General features: G+C 62.4%; 1 protein-coding gene across 1 annotated transcript in view; it reads right to left on the bottom strand.

The window, feature by feature from the left end:
• Nucleotides 1-4,770: 4,770 nt before the first annotated feature.
• Nucleotides 4,771-17,356, bottom strand: part of CACTIN (cactin, spliceosome C complex subunit) — an 18,592-nt gene continuing 6,006 nt past the window's right edge. Inside the window, exons 3-10 of the mRNA XM_023183627.3 lie at nucleotides 15,473-15,568; nucleotides 14,916-15,061; nucleotides 13,859-14,021; nucleotides 13,649-13,763; nucleotides 8,554-8,746; nucleotides 7,622-7,744; nucleotides 7,217-7,518; nucleotides 4,771-6,556 (exon numbers count right to left, since the gene is read on the bottom strand). Of these exons, the coding sequence (XP_023039395.1) occupies nucleotides 6,066-6,556; nucleotides 7,217-7,518; nucleotides 7,622-7,744; nucleotides 8,554-8,746; nucleotides 13,649-13,763; nucleotides 13,859-14,021; nucleotides 14,916-15,061; nucleotides 15,473-15,568 (1,629 nt within the window). The 3' untranslated portion in view covers nucleotides 4,771-6,065. The remainder of the gene's footprint in view (nucleotides 6,557-7,216; nucleotides 7,519-7,621; nucleotides 7,745-8,553; nucleotides 8,747-13,648; nucleotides 13,764-13,858; nucleotides 14,022-14,915; nucleotides 15,062-15,472; nucleotides 15,569-17,356) is intronic.

Below are 17,356 nucleotides of genomic sequence, written 5' to 3'. Positions count from 1 at the left end.
CAGAAACATGGCAGACACACAGACACACAGAGATAGACACACACAGACACACAACACACAGACATACACAGACAGACACACACAGGCAGAAACACGACAGACACAGACACACAGACACACACAGGCAGAAACACGACAGACACACAGACACACACAGGCAGAAAATAACAGACACACAGGCAGAAACACGACAGACACAGACACACACAGAGACACACAGAGACACACAGGCAGAAACGTGACAGACACAGACAGAAAAACACAGACACAGGCAGAAACACAGCAGGTGCATAGATACACACAAACACACACACACAGAAAGATGCACAGACGAACACATAATGTTTAACAGTCCCAGACGCTCGGCAGAAACAAACACACGATCATACACACACAACCACCACACACGCACAGACACAGACACACAACCAGAGCCAGGCATGGTTCACTCCCAGAGACAAAATCACACACACACAGCCACACAACCACACTCGATCCCTGCCACATCCAGGGCCTGGGCCCCCTCCCCAGCTGCAGCCACCTGAGTCTGGGACCCCCGTTCACAGCCATGTGGCCCCACAGAGACCAGAGAGCGCCTCCAACAGAATCAGCCTGGGCCACACCCAGACCCAGCTGCCTGGGTGCCCAGTGCAGGCCTCAGGGCACCCATGCCACCCCCGGGCCACACAGGGGACACCTGGCACCTGGCCGCTGTCACCGCGGGCTTTTGGACACACCCACACCAGGGCAGGGCCAGCGCCGGGTGCGCCCAGCAGCCCGGGCTCAAGCCAGAGCATTGCATCCCGCCCTGAGCCGGCAGGGCGACCTCACCTTCAGAGACCTCATCTGCGGGGCTCCCACCTGGCTGGATCCTGCGCCCGGGGGTCCAGGCGCCGTCTGGAGCTGGGCAGGCAGATGTGCGGGCGCCGAGGCTGGGGCGAGGGCTCGGGGCAGACAGAGGGAGGGGAAGGACGGGATCCAGTGCGGCCTCCCAGGGAAACTGAGTCAGTCTGGCGGTGGCCAGGGGCGGGCCCAGCAGAGCACCCTGGCGCTGCCCCGTCACCGCGGGACACAGATGGAGGGCGTGGCGGCACAGGATGCCCCGGGGGCGCGGCCTGGAGGAGTCCGCGGGGGCTAAGCCGAGCTGGGACGGGTGGGGGCCGCTGGCAGCCCGCGGCTCTCTCTCTCCGTCCTGTCTGTCTCCATCCTGTCTCTGTCTCTTGCTGTCTCTCATCAGCCCCGCCCACCCTGCGCTGGCCACGCCCCTCGGGCCCAGGCCTGGCTGACTTGGGGTCAGTGGGTGCCCCCAGCACACCGGGACTTCCCCGCTGGGGAAGGCGGCCCCCTTGGGACCCCCAGGCTGCAGGTAGCAGGGATGCAGTGGCTGCGGTGGGGGTGGCAGGGGCCCCTCCTCGGGAGCCTCAGCCCCTCCAGCCGCCCAGCGCCCTGCCAGGCCTCTTCCCGGCGCTCCCGCCGCCAGGCCCGCATTATTCACCATCTGGGCAGCACCCAAGGCCTGGAGGGGGCGGGGCAGGTCCAGGCGGATTGGCGCCCCGACTCCAGGGCTCCAAATTCACTGGGTGTGCTGAAGCCCGGCACACGGTAGTGTTATGCCCTGCCTAATACATGCAGGACATATTTGAGGCCCCTTCCAGGGGTGGGGTGGGAGGACAGAGGAATGGGGGTTGCACCAGACTCCACAGCCAGACTGAGAAAGGTGGTCCCAGAGCAGGTGAGCCGGGAGGGCTGGGGTGACGGCATTGCATGGGAGAGTCTCTTGAGGAGGAGGCTGGGAGGTGGCTTTGGAGCCAGAGGAGGAAGGGTCTGGAGCGGGCGGCTGCAGTGGGGGATGGGCACTCTTTCCTGCCCACCCCCCAGCTCAGGCTGGGGAAGGAGGGATGGAGCCGGACAGGAATGACTGAGAAGGTGCGGGACGCAGGGCCTGCAACCGTCTCTTTGCAGAGGGGGGTCCTTTGGCCTCCTTGGCCTTGTTTGCACACCAGACCCAGACACGACCTTGAGTTAGGGACCGGACAAGTTGGCCTGGCCCTGACTCCACCCTACCCAGTCCCCTGGGCCCGGGAGGGCTGCAAGTCCAGGCTGAGTGAGGGGGATTCCCACCCTGGCCCGGTCTTCTCGTCAGCCCAGTCCGGAAGCCCCTTCCCCCGCTACCCCGCCCACTATCCTTCCTCCTCCTGGCCTTCAGCCACACCCAGTCTCCCTCCCGAAGCTCTATCCCATTGAGTCACCAGCCATTTAACACAACTTCTGTCTTCCCCTGTCCAACTCCTATGGATCTGGCAAAACCCTGGCTCCAAGGCTGCTCTTCCGTGAAGCCGACCTGAATCTCCAAGTCTTACTCTCCCCAACGCCTCTCTTTGTTCCAGCCTATACAGTGGGACAATTATGAGCTCCAAGTGAGACCTGAAACCAGGCCTGCCCTTCAGGATGCCCTAGGCTGGAGTAAGAACTGGACACAGACTGTTCCAGCCCCCTGGAGTCAGGGCTGGGCCAAAGGAAGTGACAGGGCCTAGGGAAGCCCAGAGGTGAGCTAGGAAGGCATCTTGTGAGGAGAGGGCATGGGAAGTGGGGTTTTGTGGGATGAATAGGAGCTCCCCAGTCTGGGATGCATGGCAGTGACAGGAAATGCATATATAAAGCTTTGGAGGCAAAAGAGAGCATGAGGCCCTTGCTACACTAACTGCAAGGCGGGCAGATGTGGGGGGAGGAGGATGTGGGGCTGGGACTCCAGATGAGGGGGCAGTGAGAGGTGGAGGAAGGCTGTCCTGTCCCCACTTCCTCCGTCCTTGGCCCTGAGATAACAAGGACAATGTCTCTTCGGGGAAACAGCCTGGGCAGGGTTCAGAGAATGATACTTGCATTTAGCTTAAGTCTCACCACATCTCTGCAAGGCATGGGGTAAAGATACTCTAAATTTTAGAGATGGGGAAACTGAGGCACGAATGGGGAACGATGCCGCGCCCACGTGTGGGATTGGAACATGAGCGCTGGGCTTCCCAGTCGTCTGGGGCTGGTTGCTGGAGGTCTCCTGGTCTTGGCCCGCCCCCCACAGGCACCTCGAGTTCAATGGGAGCACAGGAGACTCTGGTGGGAGGAGTTGTGAGGGGCTGGGGGGGCAGATGGTGGGAACAGAGGCCAGGCTCAGGATGTGCCCCCCGTGGCTGCGGTTTCCGGCAAGGACCGGGCAGGGAGCTTCTATTCTTAGCTCTGGACACAGCTAAAGTCAGGAAGTTGGGGTGGGGGCAGGGCAGCTTCCAGGACACCGGGTGAACCTGGGGCCAGGGTTGGGAGTCATGGGGCAGATGGGGTGGGGGTGTGCAGAGCCTACCCCTGGCCCCCACCTCCAGTCTGCCTACAGGATCTCCCTGACACCCAGCTCGGAGGCCCTCCCCGGCTCACGTGCCCTCCGTAGCTCCCTGGTGCCCTGCTCCCCCAGGCTCCTTAGCTTGGCCTGAGCCCTGTGCGCCCCCTGCCCTGGGAGGCCTCTGGCAAATCATATGCCTTGCCAGTTAGACGACAGCCATCTCCCTTAGGGTGCAAAGGGCACGCGACGAGGATGGAGCAGGATGTTGGGGCTGGGGGGACCTCTGCAGGGGCGGGTGGGGAAACTGAGGCAGGGACAGGGTGGTGGTCTGGGATTGGCATCCTCCAAGGTAGAGAAACCCAGCTTCTAATACTGACTCTGCCACTTTCTGGGCTTGAAAACGTGGGCTTTTGTGGGCCTCAGTTTCCCGAGCAGCCAAATGGAAGTAAATACTGTTACATATTGCTGGTGTGAGGTCTGGGTTAGGCGCAGTACGGGCTGGACTGCGCCAGCCACGCACACACAACCTGGGCTGTGACTGCAGAACCCAGCCTGTCTGAAACACCACTCTGGGCTCACAAGTGCCTTCTGGTGTTGAGGATGTAGAGAGCTGCGACCACGCCACTGCACTCCAGCCTGCCTCAAAAGAAGAAAAAGTGCCTCCCGAGTCCAGCCCGGACTCAGCCCTGATCCCAGCAGCCTGTCCTGATCGGCGGTGGAGCTGGCCAGGGACCCACGCAAGAGGCTGCCCAGAGGATTCTAAGATGGCTCTGGCCATCTGCCGTCGGCTTGTGATGTCTGCTAAAGGCTAGGCTGGGGATGGCGGTGCCGTGTGTGCTGCAATGCGATTTGGGATTCTGGAGCGGGCTGGTCAGGGTCTGCAGCGTGGAGAGGGGACTCTGATCAGATGCATTTCCCTGGCCAGTTCCCAAGCCCTGTGCCAAAGACTCCTGGAATCCTGTTACAGGCCGGGGCTGGGAGGTGACCAGTGACCTGGGGAGCGCAGGATCTGCCTCCCACCTCTGCCTACTGCGGTGAGGACATCTGGGGAGGCTCATCCTGGGCACTGCGGCACACTGGGCAGCATCCCTGGCCTCCACCCACTCCACGCCAGGAGCATTCCAAGGCGGGACCACCAGGGATGTCTCCAGGCATGGCCAAGCACTGCCCCCACGACAGCCTGGGCCCAGGCCAGCAGCTGTGTCCACCCTTGTACCCTTCCTCCCGTCGTCTGGGGAATGGACCGTCACCCCATGGTGGGAAGAACACGGAGGGGGTGGGGGGCAAAGACAGAGCCAGGCACTAACGCAGCTCCCGAAGGACCACCGGGCCCCAGTTGGGTGCCGTGTTGTTTCCCAGGCTCTTCCCTTGTGACAAATGCACCGTGTCGACAGCAACTAGGGCAGCGGGTGTGGGGCGTCAGGGACGCTACACACTGCATTTCGGCAAACCTGAGATTATTCTAAAATAAAACGTTTATTAAAAAAACATGCAATCTTGCCAATAGGCCAGTTCCATGAGAATAAAATATCTTTTTTCCCACCTACAAAAGTCTTTTTAGAGAAACAAACGAAACGATTTCCAGATGGGGCAGGGCGTCTGGGCAGGGCTGTGGGTGGTCTGAGGCTGCTGCCTGGTGAGGTTGGGTGGCCCTTTGGGGGTCCGGGAGGCACATTCCATTTTGCTTCCGTTGGAGATGTTCCCGTCAAATGCTGAAGGAACAAGCCTGCTGGCTGGGCCACTCCAACCTGGGCTGTGGCATCCGTGTGGCCCTCGGCCCTCCTGGCCTGAGAAAGGGGAATGAGGAGCTACTGTCCTGACATGGGCGGAACTCGGGGTCACTGGTCTCCTGCCCCAAGGCCCTGTGAGCAGGCCAGATGGGGGGATCCCTGGGAAAAGCCCCTCACCATTCTCCAACCCCCGGGCTTGGGGAGCCCCTGCCCTCCAGGCCCTGTGCTCAGAGGCTGGGGGAGAACGGCCCAGTGGCTTTTGGTTCCCATGACCATGAGAGGAACGGGAACCCCGACGCACCCTCCACACCCCGCTGCGGGGAAATGGACCCACAGCCAGCACGGGTGAGCTGGGGGCCAGGCCCTGCAGAGTTTCGGTGTCCAGATGGTCTCTTCCACAGTGGCGGATTGGGTGCCAGCAGGGTCCTGGCCTCAATGCTGCCAATGCGGGTAAGGGTGGCCTGTGGGCAGGGCTGGAGCTGCCCCACAGCCGCGGGCTCTGCCTCAAACGCCCAGTGGGTGCCCCGTCATGTGTCGGGGCTGGCCTTGAGTTTCCTGCTTCTCACAAGCCTGGCACTGCCAAGCCCGGGCCCCGCTGGCCCATCTCCACGGCACACTGTGTGGCTGCCGCCTGGGGCAGGCCCTGCGGACCCCACACCCAGCCTGGGTGAGGCGCGGCGGAGCGTGTCCACCTGGGCAGTGAGGTCAGCTGGCGGCTGCTGGCCGCCCTTGTGCTCTAAAGATGCCCCCAGCGCCCCCTCCGATGCATTGGGACGCTGGGCCAGCCTGTCCCAGCGTGTCCTCAGCTCACCAAGGCAGGCTCTATGGGGACCCTCCTTTTACACAGGGGGAAACTGAGGCCCGGCGAGGGGAAGGTGCAGCCTGAGGTGAGAAGTGAACCCGTGGCCCTTCAGCCCAGACGGTGGCCCCAGAATGACTGTCGGCTTCACCAAGGTCCCTTTATTGCGGCCCCCGAGGACACCTGCCTGCCGTTCCCCCGGGGCATCACATCACCGCCGGTAGCGGTAGCGCTTGAAGTGGAACCACAGCTGGAAGATGCCGTTGGCAAACTGGCAGCGGAAGCCGTGGCGGTGCGAGTATTCCCACTCGCGGTTGACGATCTTGAAGGCGATGTCCTCATAGGGCGGCCCCGCGTGGAAGCGCAGGATGGCAAAATCCTTGTTGTCGGGGCAGGCCTCCAGGAAGTACTCGGGCGTGGAGCGCTTGTCGATGAGGTCGGGGTAGAAGATGTTGAACTTGTAGCCCTGCACGATCTTGGGCGGCGGGTTGTCGAAGTCGTAGTGGGTCTGGTTGTATTTGTTCCACTCGAAGCCCGTGTGCACGCGGTTGAAGAAGCGTGGCTTGCGTGGCCGGTACTTGTCGGCCCACAGGTAGGCCTTGCCGCTGAGCGGCATCTCCACGCTGAACTGCGCCTCGTCCTGGCCCATGCCCTCCTTGGCCCGCCGGAAGAAGATGTCCTCGGCGCTCTCGCTGGCGTCTCCTGCGGGTGGGACGGCGTTCACCCGGGCCTCAGCCTCCCCCTGCGTCCCGGCCTCCCTCTCCGCCTGACAGGGGAGGCCACTGGTGTCTCCCGCAAAAGGGAAACAGGCTGGGGCGGGCTAAGGCACATGGTGGGGGACAGGGCCTGAGGGACCCTAAGACCCGCACTATCCACCCTGGGCCCCGGACCTTGGTTGTCATATCTATCGTCCTCCTGGGTGGGGACCAAGCGCAGCGCGCTTCCCCGCCAAGCAGCAGGAGAGCCTGGTGGTTCGGGCCTGGCTGCGGGATCCAGCCCCGCGCACGACCCCCGAGGGGGTCCTGGCCCAGGAATTTTCTGAAGCTGGTATTTTCTCCTCTGTCTTAAGACGGAGGCCGCCCAGGGAGTGCTCGGACAGCAGCGGATGAAAGCTTCCACCACCTGTGGCCCCAAGGCCAGCGGGCCAGCTAAGTCCAGGATGAATGAGTGAACACCCCAGGGCACATGCAGGTGACTGAAGGGACGCTCAGAGATCGGGGGAGAAGAATCAAGCAGCTCACCATTGACGTCAGGGGCTTCCCCCAGGAAATGAGGCTGGAAGAGCCTCGCCCCCTGCATCTCCAGCCCCGCCCCCAGCTCAACCCACTGGCCCCGCCCCCTGGCCTCCAGCCCCGCCCTTACCCGTGACCTGGAGCTGCTGGCGCGAGAGCTGCAGGCGCTGCAGGTCCTCATCCGGCTCCAGCACGTGCGCGTCCAGTGGCAGCTCATGAGCCGTGAGCAGCCGCGGGCTGTACCTGCCAGCGTCGTAGTCATCCAGGCTCTGCTGAATCAGGTCCTCCTCCATGAGCACCGCCTCGCCCTCGCCCTCGCCCTCACCGTCGCCGTCGCCCTCTGTCGGGGCCGCGCCGTCCACCTCGGCCTCCGCGGGGCCGCCCTCCGAGGAGGGCCCGGGCGGGCTGGGCGCCGCGTCCTCAGGCTCCAGGCTGGGGAGGAGAGCGCGTTGGAGGGGCGGAGGCCGCCCACGGCCCCTTCATCCTGTTCCGCGTCTGCATCGGCGTCCCGGGGTGCCGGCCAGGCTGGGCCTACCTGCGGCTGGGGGACTGAGGCTCCTGCTTGAGGATGGGGAACAGCGGCTCGCTCTCCACGCCCTGCTCCTGCTTCAGTTTGTACAGCTTCTGCCGCAGCACGTCCTGGTGGCGCTCGCGCAGCCTGGGAGGCAGGGCCGGGGTCACCCACGTGGAGGCGAAGGGGCTCCGCGCCCCACCCCCACAGAGATTCTCACGCCCCTTTTTGCTGCAAAGACCCTGAGAAGGTGGCGAGCAGCCACGGCTGTGGCTGGGACGCTTGGCCAGTTCAGGGTCAAGGCTTATGGGAGCGAGGACAAGGGGACCCAGCTACCCGGAGAACCATCCTGTGGCAGGGAGGGGTGGGTCTCCGTCTCACGTTGGAGTCTCGGTGTCTTGTGGCTGGGGCTGGCCAGGAGAAGGAGCCCAGCAGGACACCAGCCAACAAGCATGATAAATTCAGAGACATTTACAGATTAGCAAGGGAAACATGTATTTACAGAGCGGTGCCAAAAACACTCCAGGAATCTGTACACAGCCAGAGGCCAGGAGGCAAGAGCGGCGGGAGGCAAGAGCGGCGGGAGGGCGCGGGCCTGGGTGGAAGGCGTCATGGACAGGCAGGCGGCCTCGGGGTGTCCCGTGATGCCATGGCTGCCGGAGCCAAGTACTCATTAAAGGGCAAAAGCTCCTGGGGAGCCTGTGAGACCAACGGGGGTCAGGACTCCCGGTGAAGGCACTGGAGCATCCTGGGGCCTTCCTGCTAGGGGACGGGCCTGCGTGACCCCCGGCCCCCCTTCATCACTCATAGGTGGGCCCCGGCCAGTTGACACTTTCCTGCCCCCCTCCACCCCACAAGGTCCCAGGGGGAGGCGACCACCCCACCCGGACCCAGGAGGGGGTGAAACCCACCCCACCTGGACAGCACCACCCCTGGTGTCCGCACCCAGCGCTCACCGGGCCCGCGCCATGTGGGCACGCAGCTGCTGCAGGAGGCTCTCCCAGTAGCCCATGTCCAGGTTGGGGCCCCCTGCACGGATCTTGCCCTCGATGCCCTGGAAGATGACCTGTAGCTGGTTGTATGTCTTCCCCTTGAACACGGACTGCACGTCGGAGCTGACGGAGGCGTTGACCCCCTCGCGGCGCTCACCTGCAGTGGGGTGGGGCCAGGGGGGTGGTTCCACATTTCCCAGATGCTCCTCCACCCCATCGGGGGTTCCTCCCCTGCCATGGGGGGGCCCCCCTCCCCCCTCTTCCCCACAGGGGTCCCATCCAGTCCAGTTCCCTCCCCTCACAGGGGTCCTGCCCCCACCCTGGCCACAGCGGAGAAAGAGGGTGAGCGGAGGCTGGGAGCCATGTTAAAATGCAGATGCTGCCTTGCCTGGAGGCCCAGGCCCCTAGCGTTGGGGAGGCCACGACTGGCATTCTCAGCCCTGAGAATGACCTCCCTAGGTGAGTCTGACATGTGGGTCTGGGAACCCTGGTCGTGGGCCCGGCCCACCAACCTGGCCCAACTCTGCCCTGGCCTTGGGCAGCCCATGAGGGGTTGAGGGGTGTGCTCGGTAGCCAAGTTCTCTGGAATTCAGATCTGCTCTGCCAGCCTGGGCTGTGTGACTGTGGGCAAGTGGCTTGCTCTCTCTGGGCCTTGGTTTCCCTCTGTGAAGCCCAATGATCCAGGGAGCTCTGCCCTGGCAAAGAAGGCCGCCCTGCTGGCCCCTGGGGAAGTTCTGGGGCCGCCCAGGCCAAAGGGCTCCCTGCTGCCGCGTCCCATCCTCCATGGAGTCTGTCTGGCATCTACCACTGGCCCGGAGGCCCGAGGCTCAAGTCCCTCCTCGACAGACAGGGAGGCCGTTGACGGCGGGAGTGGGTGCTGGGAGGCTCCAGCCTGACTCCATGTGCTCTGCCCACACCACGTGGCATGCCGGCCGTCTCAGGGCTGCTCTCAGGACACCGCCACCCACCCCGCTGGGTCTGGCCTCACCTCACAACCCTGCCCCCCTTGCTGCCCATGCCTGACCCCTGCCACCTCTGGGCCTTTGCACGTGCTGTGCTTCCTGCCAGCCACCCATCCTTCTCTGTCCCGTTCGCCTCCTGAATTCCTCGCATCCTCCATGCTCAGTGAGAACATCCCTTCCGCCAGGAAGCCCTCCCTGACCATCCAGTGATGGCGGCTTCCCGAGGCGGGCACTGAGGCTCGCTGCTGCTGCTCCCCACACCGCGCTGGGCCCACAGGGAGCTTGGTGTATGGCTGTTGGGAACACAGCAGGTGGAGGTGACCAGCGCAGGCACCCTGCTCGAAACCTGCCTTCTCCAGTCCCCACTGGCAGACAGAGGGTCAAGAGGCCCACACCCAGACCACAGGGGACTGGATAGAGTCTAGACAAACCCGAGTCCCCTCCAGCCAATCACCTGGGACCGTGGAATCGGCACCCGGAGCTGCAGCCCCTTTGCTGGGCCCTAAGTGGCACTGGAATCTGTGGCCGCCGCAGCCAAGCAGAGCGTGGCTCTGCTCGGACAGGCGAGGCTGCCACGAACACTGAAACCCAAGCAGAAGAGCCCAGCTGCGCGGCTCCTGGGAAGCCAGGCGCCGCCAAGTCAACGTTTATAGAAAGTCAGGTCTGGACATGCTGCTGCATGTCTGGACACCTCCCGAATGCCCACAAGGGGGCCCAGAGGGTTTGGGGGGGCCCCAGCAGCTGCTAGAGGCTGGGGGTGCAGGCCAAGGGCCCCGGGGCTTTGTGGAGAGAGGCTAGGCCCTATACAGGGTGGGACGCTAATGAGGCTGAGCTGGGATGACACCCATTTCCTCTTTTTTTTTTTTTTTTTTTAGAGACGGAGTGTGGCTCTACCCCCCCGGGTGGGGAGTGGCGGGATGTCGGCTCACTGCAGGCTCCGCTTCCCGGGTTCCCGCCATTCTCCTGCCTCAGCCTCCCGAGTAGCTGGGACCACAGGCGCCGCCATCACACCCGGCTAATTTTTGTAATTTTTAGTAGAGACGGGGTTTCGCCATGTTGGTCAGGATGGTCTCGATCTCCTGACCTTGTGATCCACCCGCCTTGGCCTCCCAAAGTGCTGGGATTACAGGCGTGAGCCACTGCGCCCAGCCAACACCCATTTTCTACTGCACAACCTACTATAGGGTTAGAACTTCCTAGAAAAAGCTAGGTGCACCAAAATCTCAAAAATCACCATTAAAGAACTCATTCATGCAACCGGCCAGGCGCGGTGGCTCATGCCTGTAATCCCAGCACTTTGGGAGGCTGAGGTGGGTGGATTACGAGGTCAGGAGATCAAGACCATCTTGGTCGGCCCAGCACGGTGGCTGAAGCCTGTAATCCCAGCACTTTGGGAGGCTGAGATGGGCAGATCACGAGGTCAGGAGATCGAGACCATCCTGGTGAACGCGGTGAAACCCCGTCTCTACTAAAAAATACAAAAAAAACTAGCCGGGCGAGGTGGCGGGCGCCTGTAGTCCCAGCTACTCGGGAGGCTGAGGCAGGAGAACGGCGTAAACCCGGGAGGCGGAGCTTGCAGTGAGCTGAGATCCGGCCACTGCACTCCAGCCTGGGCGACAGAGCGAGACTCCGTCTCAAAAAAAAAAAAAAAAGACCATCTTGGCTAACATCATGAAACCCTGTCTCTACTAAAACACAAAAAATTATCCGGGTGTGGTGGCATGCCTATAATCCCAGCTACTTGGCAGGCTGAGGCAGGGGAATCACTTGAACCCGGGAGGTGGAGGTTGCAGTGAGCTGAGATCGTGCCACTGCACTCCAGCCTGGTGACAGAGCAAAACTCCGTCTCAAAAAGAAAAAGAAAACAACAACAACAACAACAACAAAAACACCTTATTCATGTAACCAGCCACCACCTGTTCCCCAATAACCTACAGAAATAAAAAACTTAAATAATTTTGTAAGAAAACAAAAAGTATGCAGTGGCTCATGCCTTTAATCCTAGCCCTTTTGGAGATGAGGCAGGAGGATTGCTTGAGGCCAGGAGTTCAAGACCAGCCTGGGCAACACAGTGAGACCCCATCTCTACAAAAAAATTTAAAAAGTGGCTGGGCACGGTGGCTCACACCTGTAATCCCAGCACTTTGGGAGGCTGAGGAGGGTGGATCATGAGGTCAAGAGATTGAGACCATCTTGGCCAACATGGTGAAACCCCGTCTCTACTAAAAATACAAAAATTAGTTGGGCGTGTTGGCACGTGTCTGTAGTCCCAGCTACTTGGGCAGCTGAGGTAGGAGAATCGCTTCAATCTGGGAGGCGGAGATCGCAGTGAGCCAAGATTGCACCACTGCACTCCAGGCTGGTGACAGAGCGAGACTCCTTCTCAAAAAATAAGTAAAATAAAATAAATTAGCTGGGTGTGGTGGTGAGTGCCTATAGTCCCAGCTACTAGGGAGGCTGAGGCGGGAGGATCACCTAAGCCCAGAAAGTCGAGGTTACAGTGAGCCCTGATCGTGCCACTCAACTCTAGCCTGGGCGACAGAGCGAGACCTTGTCCCTGAAAAATGAAAAGTAAAAGAAAAAGCCCAATTAATTTAAGAAGACCAAGACAGGAGCTCTGTGGGTCTCTGGGGGGACAGTAAAATCAAGACCCCTCGTTTCCCTTCTCCTGGAAATCATGCTGAAAGGAGAATGAGAAAAACTCCCTCAGAGGACACCAAAGCCACCTGGGGTCCCCAGCTGTAATGTGTGAGGGGGAGGGTGGGCTGAGGCAGACGTGGTGGAGGCAGAAGGCCATGGAAGGGATGGAAGAGGCTGGGGCCTAGGACAATGGGGCATGCTGGAAATGCCTCCCAGGCTTATGGGAGAGGGCAGGGCCTAGGCAATGGTGGAAATACCTCCCAGGCTTCCTGCAGCCGGCGGGTAGGGTCTGGGGCTTCTGGAGGAAAATGTACTGCCCCCAGAAGTCTTTCTCCGGCCCCACTGCCACCAGCAGGAGCACACAAAGACCCTTACGGACACATCTCTGATGCTGGAGAATTGCCCTGCCTGTCTGAGGTTACGGGAGGACACGCCCCACAGAGGCAACCACAGGAGGGACGGGATGGCTGAGTGACCTCCACCTCCGGGGAAGACACGCTCCCCTGGAAAAGAGGAAAGTCACAGGCTCTTCCTAGAAGGACCTGCCACAGACCATGCTAAGCGCTGCAGATGACACTGACCCAGCCTCCAGAGATCCTCGGCCACCATGGGCTAGTGGCAGCCAAGGCCTGAGAGGGCAGTGGAAGGACCGGGTCTGTTGACAGGGACGCGTGGCCCATGAGAGCCAGGCATTGTTACAGCAGCTGCTGGGGCGTGGATTTTGGGGGAGAGGGGCCGGGGCTGCTGTGGTTGGCTTTTATACCGGGGGGTCTCATCTGGGGCAATTCTGTCCCCAGGGGACTCTGGGCGATGTCTGGGACATCTGCGGTTGTCAGGACTAGGGGTGCTCCTGACCCGGGGTGGGTGGAGCCGGAGACGTTGCTCAGCACCCCGCGGTGCCCAGGACGGCCTCACCCTAGGGAACGGCCCAGCCCGAATGTCCGCAGTGCTCGGGGTAGACGCTGTAGAGCGTCCCGGGTGACTGTATGTGTGCAACCACACGGAGGGGAGGGAAACATGATTTTAAAAGCCCATCAGGTTGGAGGAGCAGGAACTGACCCGTGGGAGGGGGAGCACCCTGAACCAGGGCTGCGCGGCCTTCAGGCCGGTGGAGTGAGACCTGCTCTCACACAGGCAGAACCCCTGCGGGCACTGACACCCGAGCAGAAAGCCCCGCGACTCCAGGAGGCCAGGCACCGCCGAGCCAGCGCTTACCGGGTGCTGGATCTGCCGCTGCTGGCCCTGCACCCCAGACAGAGGCCCACCCCCCTACACCCCTCCCAGGGCCTACTGCCTGCTGCTGCCGCCCCCTGGTGGCTCGGCCCAGAAGGGGAGGCCCCAGTTGGGGAAACTGAGGCCTGAAGAGAGCACCAGGCCCCACAGGAAGTCTGAGGCTTCTGGGTGAACCCTGCAGCCCCCGCAGCGCCCCCAGAGCCCAGAGGCATGCCCACAGTTACCTGGCCCCTTGCCCGAGGCCTCCAGCTTGCGGAGCTTGGAGATCTCGTCCTCGGTGATGGTGGTCATGTCCCTCCAGAAGTCGGCGTTCTTGCCCTGCTCCAGCTCCATGTAGACCTGGGGGCAGGCGGCGGGGGTCAGGGCACGAGCGTGGCTGGCGTGGGATGGGGGTGAGTGTGCAGGCTGGAGGAGCATCGGGTGGGGCCGGGTACCTGGATGTCCTCCAGCAGGTCCTCCATGTCGGCCACGGTGAGGCCGTTGAGGAACGTGTAGGGCTCGTGCATCTCCACGGCCAGGTCGTCATCCTCGGCGCTGATGTACTTGGCCAGCAGGTCGATGGGCTTGGCCCGCCCGTCCCGGATGCGGATCTTGGAGCTGTGGGAAGCGGGGAAGGTGGTGTCAGAGCCTGGGCTGTACCCTCCATGCTGAACGCCCTGCCCTTGGGGTGACTGCACCAGTGGGAGCTGGGGAGGGGGCCTAACATGCCGGGGGTGGTCAGGGAAGGCTTCCTGCAGGAAGAGGAGGAGGCATAAGGTAGAGTGAGCCGGGTCAGCCAAAGGGCACAGGCCAGCAGGGCAAAGCGCACACAGCGTGGGCCCGGAGGTGGGCGAGGTGGGAGGGCTTCCTGGAGGGCCTCTGGGATGTGCCTGGGAGGGCGGTTTTATGTGGACGGTGATGGGGAAGAGTGGAGGAGCTGAAGCAGAGGCAGGCTGAGGGGCCAGAGTAGTCCCTGCCTCACAACCACCTCCTTCCCCAGGCAGACAACTCGGGGTGGAGAGCCAGGGCTTCTGCTCTGGGCCTGCAGGGGTACGTGTTGCAGGCAGTCCCTGGTCCAACCCAAGAGGACCCGTCACCAGGCAGGCCTGAGCTGGGAGGAGCCTGATGTCACCCACCACGGGGCCCAAGGCAAGCAGGAATACGTCGGAGCCTCAGCTTCCTTGTCTGTAAACCGGATGGACAGGGGCGCCACCCTCGTGGGCAGAGTGTGGGAGGGACAACCGCGGTCGGTGCAGGCCCGGCGTCCAGCACGCATGGTGGCGTGGGGTGCTGTACACCTGGGCCCGTCTCCTCTGCACCCAGTCCAGCGGGGGAGGGTAGGAGGCAGGAGCCTCGCTGCCGGGGAAGGGGTCAGGAAGGGAAGGTTCCAGGAAGTGCCGCGTGGGACCCTGAGGGGTGGGAGAGCAGTGGCCTCCACACAGGGTGCAGGGTGCCAGCCAGTGCCCGGCCCTAGCTCAAGTCTGGGTCGGGGGAGGGGGAGGCCCGGCGCACCGCAGTTTGGCCTGCTGGAGGTGGAAGTTGTCCTCCTGCTCCTCCCACGTCTTGAAGTGCTCCGCCTCCTTCTCACGCTGCAGCATCTCCAGCTCCTGCTCGCGCATGGCCTTCTCGCGCTCCCGCTCCAGTCGCAGCTGCTTCACCTGCAGGCACAGAAGGCTGAGGGCAGCCGGGGCCGTGGGGTCTGCTGGGCTGCGATGGGGGCCAAGCCCCCACCTGGCTGCCCTGGGCACAGGGATTGGTCTGGAGATGCCTCTGCTGGTGGACAGACCTTGGGAAGGCAGGGCCCTCTTGCCTGAGACTCAGCAGCTCAGAGCTGCTGGGGTCCTGACGGCGACCCTGAAGGGAGCATCTCGGAGCGAAGGCCCAAGGCCAGCAGAGCCAAGGTGGAGGGAAACGGCTTCCTGGGGCCACAGTCTAAGACCCTGGATCCAGCCTTACCTGAAGCCAGCTCCCGGGACTTCCCACCTAAGCCCCCTCAAGTTCTGCCACAGGGGGTGGCCTCCAGGCCCTGGAGAGGGACGGCCCTGCCCAGCAGGCTGGTGGGCACCTACCTTCTGCAGCTCCAGTCGGTTGTCCTCCTGGATCCTCTTGTTCCGCTCCTTCAGCTCCTTCTCCTCCAGGTGGCTGATCCCCTTCTTCTCCAGGGCCTGGAAGCGCCAAGCACACCCGTCTGAGCACAGACCCGCCCCTCACCCCCTCCTCGGCACACCCGTCTGAGCACAGACCTGCCCCTCGCCCCCCTCCTCGGCTCCTTCCTCCAAGAGATTGACCACACCCTCGTTTTGCAGAGACAGGCAACCTGCCTGCACTGCACATCTTCCAACCCCCTCCTCAATGCTCCTGAAACCAAGTGGATCCAATTCAGCACAGACACGGACCACCACTGGGAGTGAGATGTATGCAAAGGGGAAGAAGGGGCCACCCCAACTTCCAACAGGAGGGGCCTCACTCAGGACCACCCCAATCCCAGCAGGAGGGACTTGCTTGGGGCCACCCCAACTCCCAACAGGAGGGCCTCGATCAGGGCCTCCCCAGCCCCCAACAGAAGAGCCTTGCCCCGGGCCTGCTGACTCACTTTACCCGGGCGTCTGGCTGCTTCGGATTTGAAGGCCATGACCTCAGCAAGTCAGGGTCCCCCACTGTGCGTGGGGTGGGGCAGGAACAGTGAGTGGGGGCAGCAGCAGCTCTGAAAGCAAACCTGTGGGGTCATGAGCCCCGGCCCACACAGCAGGGCACGAGGCAGCCACGGATGGGCACCGTCCCAGCCTGGAGCCCCTCAAAGCTTGCTTCCTCCAGCAGCTGTCTAGGAGCCTGGTGCGGAGCCTCCACTTCCCAACCACCTTCCCCAGGTTCCAGGCGCCCTATCGCCATGAGGGGGTTCCAGGACCCCCTGCCACCCAGAAGAACCTGCCTCCAGGGACACAGGCTGCCTGACTGGGGCCCACCCCCTAGATGCCCAGGCCACTCTGTGGTCTATCCGGCCCGGCCTGGGGCCACTCCCACAAGTGTTAATGATGACCACGCCTTCCTCCTCCATGGCTGCCCTCCCAGGGCTCACGGCGGTGCCCAGCACACCGCAGGCGCACAGCACACAGTGGCGATGAAGTGCCAGGCAGCAGTGGGTGCCTCCATAAAGAACCCTGGGGGGCCTGGGGAGCGAGGGGCCGGGAAGGGCTCTCTCAAGAGGGGACATGTCAGTGGAGGCCTGACAAAAGAGAACAGCCCGGGAAGGGGCAGAGCATGGCCAGGCAGGGGTGCAGCGGTGTGAGGGCCCAAGGTGGAAGGAGCCCGCGGTGTTCTCAGACGACACTGGGCAGAAGCCACCTGGGGACCCCACGGCTCCCAACTGTGCAACCAGCGAGCCGGTGCAGTCGGCCCAGCCCACCCATTGCCTGCTCCACCCCCTTCACAAGTGGGCACTGCTTCAGATGAGCTGTGTCCCCCACAGGCACGTCCCCGTCTGAACCCCTGCAGCTGTAATGGTGACCCTATGTGAAATGAGGTCTTGGCCGGGCACGGTGGCCCACGCCTGTAATCCCAGCACTTTGGGAGGCCAAGGCGGGCAGATCACTTGAGATCAGGAGCTCGAGACCAGCCTGAACAACATGGTTAAACTCCATCTCTACTAGAAATACAAAAATGAGGCTGGGCGCGGTGGCTCAAGCCTGTAATCCCAGCACTTTGGGAGGCCGAGACGGGTGGATCATGAGGTCAGGAGATCGAGACCATCCTGGCTAACACGGTGAAACCCCGTCTCTACTAAAAAAATACAAAAAACTAGCCGGGCGAGGTGGCAGGCGCCTGTAGTCCCAGCTACTCGGGATTGGGAGGCTGAGGCAGGAGAATGGCGTAAACCCGGGAGGCGGAGCTTGCAGTGAGCTGAGATCTGGCCACTGCACTCCAGCCTGGGTGACAGCGAGACTCCGTCTCAAAAA

This window comes from Piliocolobus tephrosceles, chromosome 21, assembly GCF_002776525.5.
Source record: "Piliocolobus tephrosceles isolate RC106 chromosome 21, ASM277652v3, whole genome shotgun sequence".
NCBI classification, from domain to species: domain Eukaryota; kingdom Metazoa; phylum Chordata; class Mammalia; order Primates; family Cercopithecidae; genus Piliocolobus; species Piliocolobus tephrosceles.
The sequence above is the reverse complement of the archived record's forward strand: the minus strand, read 5'-3'. Positions and strand labels throughout refer to the sequence as shown.